Here is an 11,515-nt window from a genome sequence, read left to right on the forward strand (position 1 = left end):
AATTAAACATATATTTCGATATTTTCGGGGTATTCTAGATATGAGATTATATTATCCTCATACTGAAACGAAATTGATTGGGTATGCTGATGTAGGTTATTTATCTAACCCTTATAATAGTAGATCTCAAACAAATTATGTATTTACATGTAGTGACATAGTCATATCTTGGAGATATATGAAGCAAACGATTACTGCTATATCTTATAATCATTCTGAGATCGTAACAATTCATAAGTCAAGTCGGGAATGTGTATGGTTGAGATATGTAATACATCACATTCGAGAGACATCTGATTTATCCCTAAATAAGAATGTCCCGATTACATTATATGAGAATAATGTTGCATGTATTGCTCAACTAAAGCGAGGCTACATTAAAAGGAATCGAACAAAATATATATCATCAAAATTATTCTTTACGCATAATCTTCATAAGAAAGGTGATATCGATATTTAATAAATTCATTCATCAGATAATTTAGTAGATCTATTTACAAAGACACTGTCTACCATCACTTTTGAAAGGTTGGTATATAAGATTGGTATACATAATTGAAAGTTGGTATATAAGATTGGTATACATAATTGAGAGATTTAAAGAGATGCAATTCAGAGGTGGGAGAAAAAGTATTTTACTCTTTTCCTTCACCATGATTTTTGTCCCATTGGATTTTTTCTTATAAGATTTTTAATGGGGCAATATCATAATAGGTATCTATGAATATATCTTATGGATGTCTATGAATCCTTCGATCTGTAATATTCTGAATGTGAGTCTTCGTTTAAATGAATGTGACTCTTCGTTTTATGAATGTAACTCCTCATTTTCGTTCAAAATGTATTTACTATTAATGAGTAAGTATTATCCTATCCTATAAATAGAGGGTTGTATTATATTCTAAGATGATTAAAAAAAAGAATTTTTTATTCCCTCTCTCGCATGCTCTCTTCTTACTATCATATTTCATAATATAAACTTAATTAATTATCTGAAAAAATAGCAAATCCAAATCGATTCAGGCTGGATCCGATACGGTACGGCCTGCACATTAGTGGATTATGTCAATGGATTCAGGCCGGATCCGACTCGGTACAGCTTGCACACTAGTGAATTATTGGTCTGATCGGATTTGGAAAGTGCCGAACATCTCTTTAAATTTTCATCCAAATTGCGAAGAGGAATTTAATGTACATCAAATTATTAATAAGCATCTAAAATTCTTTTTTTTAAAAAAAAAAATCTACGATCAATTCTGAAATTTCTCTAATACTGAATTTAATTCATTATAAATCTAATATATATATATATATATATATATATTACTAAAAAGTATGTATAAATTTTCGTCAAAATTAATCTAAGTTAATAATAATTATGAACTTTAAAATTTATTCAACATTTTTAATAGATTTATCTGGATAAATATATTTATGTGTTACTGAAATTAGATTAATATGAGCTTCTGAATATATATAATTTATGTAATATTTCCATATTTTCTAAGAGAAAAAAACTTTAAAAGGAAATTATGAATTGGAAAAAAGTAAAAAAAAAATAGAGTTTTTTCGTAAAAAAATTAGTGTTTTTTCGTAAAAATATTAAATAGAAATGAAAATTTATATAAAAATTATTTTTCTTCGAATATCTATCCGAATGAATTTAAAATATTTTTTCTTAATAATAATTTCACTGATAGCCTCCCTAAACCCTAAATCAATATTATAATATTATAAATAATATGTTAGGACACGTAGAGAGTTAGAGGGGTAAATAACTTTGATCGCTTCTTTAAACTTGATTTACAGTGAAAAACTTGAAGCAATACTAATACTTCCAATTTGTATTCATCTTCTTGATATGACTAATATAAGAGTTAACTCCTCATTCTTACAAATGCACTATGAAAATCTCTTTCTCAGAGATAGAGAAATCTCGTACAAGTATAAGCACGAGAATATAACAAGAAGACAAGATCATAAACACAAAATACAATTGAGAACAATTTTTAGAGTTTATAATGAGGAACCTTTCATTACTTGCTCTTTTTCTTGCTTTGGATTGTCTCTTGGTTGTGGAAAATATAGTAACACTTCTTCAAATCTTCCCTAACCTAGCATTTTCTCCACATGGACTTTTCCCTTGCCTAGCCCCACGAAGACTTTCCATTGCCTAACCTTCAATTAGGTCTTCTACTGCCTAGCTGCACTAAGACTTCCATTACCTAGTTCCCAATTAGGTCTTCCACTCCTAGTTCCCAACTAGGTCTTTACTGTCTAACTCTGCTAGGACTTCCATTGTTTAGTTCCCAACTAAATTTTCACTGCCTAGCCCTGCTAGGATTTCCACTGCTTAGTTTCCAACTAATTCTTCACCGTCTAGCCCTGCTAGGACTTTCTATTACCTAATCTTCAGTTAGGACTTTCCCAGTCAAGTGTCCAATCCTCTCTTGATCTACCTGACTTTTCTCTCATATATTGTTAAATATCGAAACTCAATCTCAAGCCAACTTGAGCTTAGTTAAACTAGTTAACCTTGACCTAAGAATAATTGTATCAACAATCTCTCCTTTTTAATGTTTGACAATATGCTTAAGTTAAACTAACCCATATTAGCTCAGCTCTCTCTTTTATCTCATGTCAAAGCATAAATGAGAGTTTTCTAACTTATACCCTACATTTTTCTCCCCTTTTAACACACATAAAAAATCTTCTTCCTAAGATTTATCCTTTTATCATTTAAACTTCACAATGAAAGTCTTATACTCTTTCATTGTCTCCAATGCTCAACATTACCTTAAAGAGAATCTCCCCTCAGAGCATGCTCCAACTTCTATCATTACACTAACAATGATTTGAAGTTCCTAAGTATTTAGGAAGTTCCAAAATTTGAAGTCAAGAGGTTAAAAATTCACCCTTGAATCTAAACCTCCTCAACTTCATATTAGTCCCCTTTAATCATTCCTTTCTCATTTTTATTAAGAAAATTATCCTTAAATGCTTACCTAAGTACTTCCGAGGGTTAGGGATAGTTAAATTGATTAAATGTGGTTTAATGGACTGAAATCAAACCTTTTTTATCAAACACAATCGCTCCTAATCGATTGGTTTTAGTTACCAATCGATTATGACATGTGCTAATTGATTGGCTTGAGCTGTCAATCAATTATGCATGTACCAATCAATTGGAAATAGTTCTCAATTGATTAACATATTTGATTTCTCTGATTCAATTTTAGATCAAAATTTTAAAATCCATAAATAATTTTATGATATTCGAAAACTTATGAAATTTCACGTAGACATTATTTATGTCATATACTATCAGGAAAAAAAATTCTATAAAAATATATACCATTTTTAAAAATGATATAAAATTGAAAATTATTGAAAACTTCAATGTTTCACCCTAACTTTATATCTAACTAGTCAATGATAATTCCTATTAACAAATATACTTTACCAAGATTTTTCAAAATAATTTTGAAATGATTTTTAAAAATAATTTTCAACCACGATAGATCCTGTCTAAAGGTGATGAGACGACACGTGGCTCCGGTAGGTGATGGTTCAACGAACAAGAAACTCCTCAACGATCCTATGTATAATTAGACTAGCCAACAAAGCATTAGTGACCTAAGTTCAGGATGAGAATCCTTGGCTAGGCCCTCCAACACTCAAGTCAGTCTCCTCTCTTCAAAAGTGGAAGAAGAATAGTAACAGAAAATGCCAGAAAGTAGGGTTTCAGATGTAAATGCTTGTGTCTGCGTACCTTACCAGCAGAGAGGATTCCCTTTTTTATACCACCTTACATAACCTCCGCGATTGTGAGGTGGTCCTCAGTTTGTTAGAGTTTGTTAGAAGAAGAGAAAAGTACAATCTAAACGTCATGCAATAATCCTCTGAGGAATCTTTTTTCTACCCCAGATGTACCTTCTTTGTCATCTATGACTTGAACCCTTGATGACATATGCGAAGGAGTGTTTGCTGTAATTGATTAATGAAGAAGCTTCGAAAGAATATTTTTCGACAAGTTTGCTAGGTTGTCATTAGGTTGTCAACTACTTGTCTGCTAAATATATTTCGACTGATAATTAAGCCGATCATATATTGAGAATACCCTCTATTAAATATATCTCGACTGGTCATTAAACCGATCATATATTGAACATATGCTCTATTGAACATATCCCAGTCGATCATTAAACTGGTAGTATATTGAGAATACTTTATGTTAAATTTATCCTGATCGGTCATTAAGTCGGTCGTACATTAACAATACCTTCTATTGAATATATCTGGCCGGTTGTTAAGCCGGTCGTACATTAAGAATACATTATAATCCTTTACACTTTAATCCTTCTTGCAAATTAATCAAGAAAGAAATAATTTAGTGAAAATAATCAACTACTTTCTCTTTATGATCGATCAAACTCGTTTTACTATGAAAAATGAAATTTTGAACAGTTTTAAAAATAAAATAAAAACATTTAGGGTGTGTTTGGTACGCGCATTTTCCATTTTCATTTTCTAGAAAACACGCGTTTTTTGAAAAATGGTATTTGGTTTGTGTTTTTCGTGCTTGTTTTCTAAAAAAATAGCTAGTGTTTTCTAGAAAAACAGAAAATGACAAAAAGTCATTTTCTGTTTTCTAGAAAACGCGCGTTTTCCAGAAAATGGAAATGGAAAACGTGCGTACCAAACATACCCTTAGTTTTTTATTCAATCTAGAGAGGTTACAATGTGCAAATGATGAAACCTTTGTTGCGCTAACCCATATGAATTGTTATGATATTAAAGAGGATGATTTATTTTCCAAATTGATATTTTTGAAGTGTTCATTACTAAGAGAAGCAAAATCAACAATTGATATAGTGAACTACTCGAAGAAAAGTTGATAGATATTTTCTAAATGTTCACGTTGTTTATAAAATCTTATTAACTATGCCGATTATAATAACAAATGTAAAATGAAGTTTCTCAAAGTTAAAGCTCATCAAAAAAATTTCTCCGATTAACCATGTCATAATAAAAGATTGAATGGGTTTGTTATGTTATCAATTGAAAAAAAAAATTACCAAACAACTTGATTATACATAATTGATTAGTATTTTTAACTATAAAATTGTAAGGCGGAATATTTTTAGTAATCATTTTATTATTTAATTATAATAGAAATATTTTGATTATATATATATATATATATATTTTCTGATTTTATTTAAAAAATTATTATGAAACTAAAAGAATATTAATCTACATTATAATTTAAGTGACTCAGACCCAAAAATTATTAGGATCGGCCTGGTGGGATGCTTTTAGTCGGACTATGGCATTCAATTGCGCCATGGTTATTGCAAATTGTGCTCTTAAATCTCAAGAGTGATATTCACTTAAGAACTAACTCTCCTTAGTTAAAGCAAGCCAAGATCATGTCCGTTGGTTGGAATTGGACCAAGCTTTTTTTTTTTTTTAATATCGACAACCAACCGTTCCCCATAATTTTACATTATATCAAATTAAAAATTGTTCTTTCCGGTAAATTTCGGAGTATGCAAACTGATCGTCGAGGCTAGTGTTCGACACTATCTCCGTAAACGATATTGCTCCGCTACGGTGCTTAACGGATTGTTGCAATTCGTTCCCAAGATACAACGACGACAATCGTCTCGGAATCGTAGCACTCCGACTTCCGAGACCAGCGAACCTTCTCGTAGGCTTCTTGGACTCTTGAATGCACAAGATGAGTGAGTGAATACTTGAGGAAGAGAAGATTAAGTTGAGTGATTTGATTCCAATCTGGAGGGTTCTATTTATACAGAAGGAAGAGGCTTTAGGGAGGGGTGTGACCTTTGGGTGGATTAATCTGGGCCGTCCGGACTGAAGAGTTATAACCCTTCACATAGCCCCTTTAATCTCATCCATCAGATCTAAGAGTTGTGACCCTCAGATCTATCAGCCATCGGATCTGGATCCATTGATCCGATGCTTCAGATCATGTCTCATCCCAAGCCGTCAGATCGTGACTCATTGTGATCCAACGCTCTAGATCGCATCACAAGCGATCCACCATACTTCTTTGATCAACGTTGATCAACCCATCCGTTCGCCCAACCAACTGTCCAGTCATCTCCCTTTGCCCACGAGGATGCCACATAGGCACTGCCATGTCAGGTACTAGCCTGACACGTCACCCGAGTGTCATGTAGGCACTGCAATGTCACCTGGAGGACGATGCGAAGTGCAAAGTGCGCCTACAAAGCGCCCATTGCGCACGTGCGCCTGCTCGCCCCTGAGCAGAGAGTACCTGGTACTTTTCTGAGTTAACTCCAATAACTCAACATCATTAATAAGTAAGGAATGCACATCGGAAATTTCCGATGTGGGACTATTCTCCCTTGCATTTCCTTAATGAATAACCAACGTTATTTTGGGCCGACTTTGAACATTAATTTCTCATTCACCCTTAATCGGTTTTGAGCAAATTAATAGTCTAAATCTATCTACGTGAAACGTAGATTTCAATTTTGAAGTCAATTACGACTTTCAACAATTGATGGCTTCCGATTTTTCCTCCTCAAAATCGTATTGGTCCATTTAGGCCCCAATATCCAACAAAAATAAAATAAAATGCTAAGCTAGTAGTAACATTTAACAATCAATCTATGAAAAATTTCCCCCTCGTTTATTATTGGATCAATTCTGAGTACATTTTATATATATTTGATGCGGTTGGAATGTCAGGTGCCAAATGGCAGGTTTAGGAGTCAGTCAACGCAAATCCTAATCAGTTCAGTTCAAGACAGAGCTCAGGTTAAGTCGCCCTAGCTCACGGTGAGTTCAAGTCAAGTTGGATTAGTTTTTTCGAGTTCAACTCAAATTAGCCCCGCACCAATCCAACTCAAGTCAACGCTCAAGGCGAGTTAGTCTGAGTTAAATTTGAATAGCTGAACTTACTACTGGGCTCCATCCAAACTTCGGCCGAACTCAAGCCCGACAAGGTAATTACAGAGACGACATCAATTACCAAGAAGCGTCTATTACCGAAAAGGTGCACGTTATATATAAGTGCTAACAATTATAATGGTGCCAATTAAAGAAGGGGCGTGCTAGTTACGGTGGTACTTTCCTTAAAGCCTTGCCTATCCTTTCGCCCCTATATACGGGAGGATGATAGTGAAAAGAGAGATTATGATACCAATTTTTATTTCACTATATCGTTCTTTTATCTTCCCTATTTTTTCTATAAATTTCACTTGAACATTAGATTTGGAGCGATCACACTAAGCACGGTTTGGCTCCCTCTAACCTCTCCTTAGTCTTTTCAACTGTTGGTATTGGAGGTCTTTGCCAGTCTCCTTGTATCGCCTTAGTTCCCATTTAGCTCGATGCTGATATTCATGCCAGAAGATAAAAAAAAATAAACTATTCAATTTGACGCTGTTCAAACTGCAACCCACTTGAAAAAAGAAAACACACATAAAAAAAATAAGAAAAAGAAGAAGCAGTGTCAGTGTCAGTACTTGAGATTGGTCAGCAGCAGCACCAAACACGAGAGAATGAGTGACACAAAAGCATTCAAAAGAAAGAATCCAAGGCCACTCCTTCTGCGTCCTGATGCCTCCAAATGCTACAACCCAACAAGCAGATCGCTGCCATGCATGAAAGCTTCACCCTAACCCTAGCTAGCTAGCTAGGAACGCACAAGTACACGGTCAATTTCCCTACTCCCTAAAGTGCCCTACACTAGTTCATAAATCACCAGCCATTGCCTGCTCCATCTTGGACTCTCTGACCAATGGCTGCTCCCCATGACTCAAATGCTTGCTATCTTTGACTTCAGTACAAGTGTGCAGCCTACAGACCTCAGTCCTGAGCCTCAGGCAGGCAAACTGCCGAACATTTGTCAGGCAGTGTGTGGCAGGCTTCTGATTGAGTTGTAGTGGCACTGCATCGATCCAAAGAAAATATGTAGTGTCCAGATTGATTCGATTGAACACTGTTTTGGAAGTGGAATTTCGGCGAGTACGCTCGTTCCATCCGTCAGTCCGTTTCAAGAAAAGTAAATTATGATAATTGAGAGGTAAGATGAATGGAAAGGCGAATTATCTCTGGTGCAGAGATTTACATTCAGTCAATCTCAGGATTCAATCCTCCGTGAACTGGATAAATTTGTTATCTATTTACCATCTTAGTAATTTAGGAAGTGGAACTGCAATTCACAAGAGAAAGAGAGGGGCAGGAAGTTTAGAATCATTACTGAACATGATAATTGCTTGGTTGACAGCATGATGAAGATGATGAAGCAAAAACAAGCATGCTCGAGATTGGTAGATGAGAGGACTAAGAAACCATGATGAGTATTTGAGATCAGCCAACGAGCCAATTTATTGTGTATCAAAAGATAAACAATAAATCTGATAGATTTGGCCATTTACTAAGTAGCTCTTCAAAATGCCTTTTTACTGACTATAAATAATAAAAAACTGTATAGTTCTTTTTCCAGAAAGGACACTTATTAAAATTTTACCCTATAAATTTATATGAAAACATTTTAATTAATAAATAATAAATCGACGGTTGTGAAAGAACGTTGCGACTCGACCGCCCACGTCGCCGGAGGTTCGCAACAAGAGTCATAAAACACGGCAGGTTCGGTGCAACCTCCACATGCAAAGATAACGCCACATTAATATTTAACCCCCCAATAAATTCCCAATTTATTAAATACCCACTGCGTTGCCCCGCACCAACTTCGAAGCTAAAGCGGACGCATATACAAATACGTACCTACCTCCGAGGGGCCGCAGGCACCATACATTTGGATACGCCGTACGCCATCTCTCTCTCTCTCTCTCTCTCTCTAACTCCTCGACTTTACTCTCTCCATGACTCCATCTTCTTCCCTTTTTTTTCCCCGTTTTTGGAACCGAATTGAATGAGTCAGTTTCAGTTTGAAACGAAAAAGCTTTCCGAGTTCGAAGTCAGAATGTGACGGCGAGATAAGAGTCTCCAGAGACAAGGTATGAACTATGCGAGAAAAAAACAAAGTATCCGCAGGCAACGTAATAAATTGCTCTTAACTTCGAAGTTAGCCGCATGTTCCCACTCTATGCGAGCGACAAATTTCTCATCAAAGAGGAAATTAAGCTTCTGTTTTCTGGAGATCAAACCACGAAGTGATCCGGTCCGTCCGTTTCACATGCACGAATCACGACCTGGTTCCGCGATTTTGGAGGTCCACCCCTGTGTCGTCTATTCGACGAATTACCGACGTGTATTTCTGCGGGCCCCACTGAATCAACAAATAGGAATACGGGTGATGAAATAACAAGCGGTGGAGGATCGAACGATGAATAGCACGCAAATGGACGGGAGCCGTTAAGCGGCGGGTGGCACGTAGAGGATCAGCGAAACGAATCGTGGCCGTTGGTCGACCATCGGACGGGCAGGGATTCGCGATTGGCGCGAGCACTTTCCTCCAACTATACGCCATCCTGCGTACTCGCGCGGTGCCTTTTTATTTAATTACGCCAACTGCCACTGTTTGGCATTATCTCGCTCGCGCTCACGCTTCCCGTACCCCTCGTGCCCATAAATAGCTCTGCTTTCCACCTCTTCTCCACCACCAGCTGCAAACCCTAGAGTGTGATCGGGCGAGCGAGTCGGCGATGGCATTGCTCTCCTTCCTCGCTCTCCTCGGCCTTCTGGCGCCGGCGTCAGCCCGCATTCCTGGCATCTACACTGGCGGCCAGTGGCAGGACGCCCACGCCACCTTCTATGGCGGCAGCGACGCCTCCGGCACTATGGGTAAGCCACATTGCTCTATGCTCGTGTTCTTCTGACGGTTCTAGTGGGGATTGCTTAGATTTGACTTGATTTGGGTGGTGGCGGTGGCGTAGGAGGGGCGTGCGGGTACGGGAATCTCTACAGCCAGGGTTATGGGGTGGAGAACGCTGCGCTCAGCACGGCGCTGTTCGACCAGGGGCAGAGCTGCGGGGCGTGCTTCGAGATCAAGTGCGCGGACGACCCGCAGTGGTGCCACTCTGGGAGCCCCTCCATCTTCATCACCGCCACCAACTTTTGCCCGCCAAATTACGCGCTACCCTCGGACAACGGCGGGTGGTGCAACCCGCCCCGCCCACATTTTGATCTCGCCATGCCCATGTTCCTCAAGATCGCCGAATACCGCGCCGGGATCGTTCCTGTTTCGTATAGAAGGTATTTCCCTTGATCCTTTCTCTTTCGTATAGTCCCCTTCCCTGACTATGTGATTCTGTCACGAAGCAAGGAACAGAAGATGAATAAATTAAAAAAAAAACACACACACACACACACACAATGTTGTGCACTCAAAGCTCCCACCTTTGATCAATGGCAGAGCACAATCAAATCTCTATAGAGAATATCCACCCTTTTGCTCTATTCCTGAATCACGGTGTTTCATGATTTTGCTTGGGACCATTTTGTGTTCGCAGGATTCCCTGCAAGAAGTCCGGAGGGATTCGTTTCACCATCAACGGCCACATGTACTTCAACCTGGTGCTCATCACCAACGTGGCCGGCGCAGGCGACATCGTCCGCGCCAGCGTGAAGGGCTCCAGGACGGAGTGGATGCCCATGTCCCGCAACTGGGGCCAGAACTGGCAGTCCAACGCCGTCCTCGTCGGCCAGTCCCTGTCCTTCCGCGTCACTGGCAGCGACCACCGCACCTCCACCTCCTGGAACATCGTCCCCTCCAACTGGCAGTTCGGCCAGACCTTCGCGGGCAAGAACTTCCGCGTATGAGCTCGCCTTTCCTGCCCTTCTCTTCTGCTCCAAAAGAGTGTGTGATTGACGCCAACTAGTTTTTTCCCCTGAAATTGGTGTTGGTGCTTGTGTTGTGTCCCTATTTTGCTATGCATTTGGAATTACAGGAATATATAGAATGGTAGATATGGTAGAAGTGGTGGCTGAAGTGGCCGCAGAGCAAATTGAAGTCTTGTAGCCCGCAGTTGCCGATTAATGTATCTGAGTTGTCCTTCACAAAGTGTGACAGTGTTGGATTGTTGTGTTCCTGCATCCATTAGTGGAGAACATTCTCATGTGATGGATGGACCTTAGCAGTTTCTTCATCCTCACAAATAGTATAAAAGAAATGTGCCTTGTCTAGCTGCCACTCTTGAAATGGACAAGCACTGGCCCTTCAGTTTGCTTAAAGATTGCACTGGAAGGCATCAGTGTCCTAATGATCATGTTCTGGACATGACTGTTTGGGGCAATGGTCCTATTGCATTTAAGATTACATTGAAAGGCATCACTGATGTCAATGATCATGTTGAAGGGCCTTGCCCAGTTAATCAATACTGTTTCCTACGTAGGCAGAAGGAAAGATGGGCATCAGTTTTTGTCGGGCTCTAGATTGCTCTAGCTCACTTATTGACGCTGACATTTAGCACTGAATAATTATTAATAGATAATATCACTTAAATAGATGCTTGAATCTGCTGCATTATACAAGTCTCATAAGAAGTAA

At 38.4% G+C, this 11,515-nt stretch overlaps 1 protein-coding gene across 1 annotated transcript; it reads left to right on the forward strand.

The window, feature by feature from the left end:
* The first annotated feature begins 9,605 nt into the window (after positions 1–9,605).
* LOC122017595 (expansin-A4-like) lies at positions 9,606–11,057 on the forward strand. The gene is made up of 3 exons (XM_042575241.1): positions 9,606–9,810; positions 9,903–10,221; positions 10,479–11,057. Exons 1-3 carry the CDS (start codon positions 9,672–9,674, stop codon positions 10,786–10,788), a joined length of 768 nt encoding a protein of 255 aa, XP_042431175.1. The 5' UTR covers positions 9,606–9,671; the 3' UTR covers positions 10,789–11,057.
* The last annotated feature ends 458 nt before the right edge of the window (positions 11,058–11,515 follow it).

This window comes from Zingiber officinale, chromosome 8B, assembly GCF_018446385.1.
Source record: "Zingiber officinale cultivar Zhangliang chromosome 8B, Zo_v1.1, whole genome shotgun sequence".
Classification (NCBI taxonomy): Eukaryota; Viridiplantae; Streptophyta; class Magnoliopsida; order Zingiberales; family Zingiberaceae; genus Zingiber; species Zingiber officinale.

Coding starts and splice junctions, on each gene's coding strand:
- LOC122017595 (XM_042575241.1), top strand. CDS start 9,672: ATGGCATTGCTCTCCTTCCTCGCTCTCCTCGGCCTTCTGGCGCCGGCG. Junction 9,811..9,902: donor CGACGCCTCCGGCACTATGG/GTAAGCCACATT, acceptor GCGGTGGCGTAG/GAGGGGCGTGCGGGTACGGG. Junction 10,222..10,478: donor GTTCCTGTTTCGTATAGAAG/GTATTTCCCTTG, acceptor TTGTGTTCGCAG/GATTCCCTGCAAGAAGTCCG.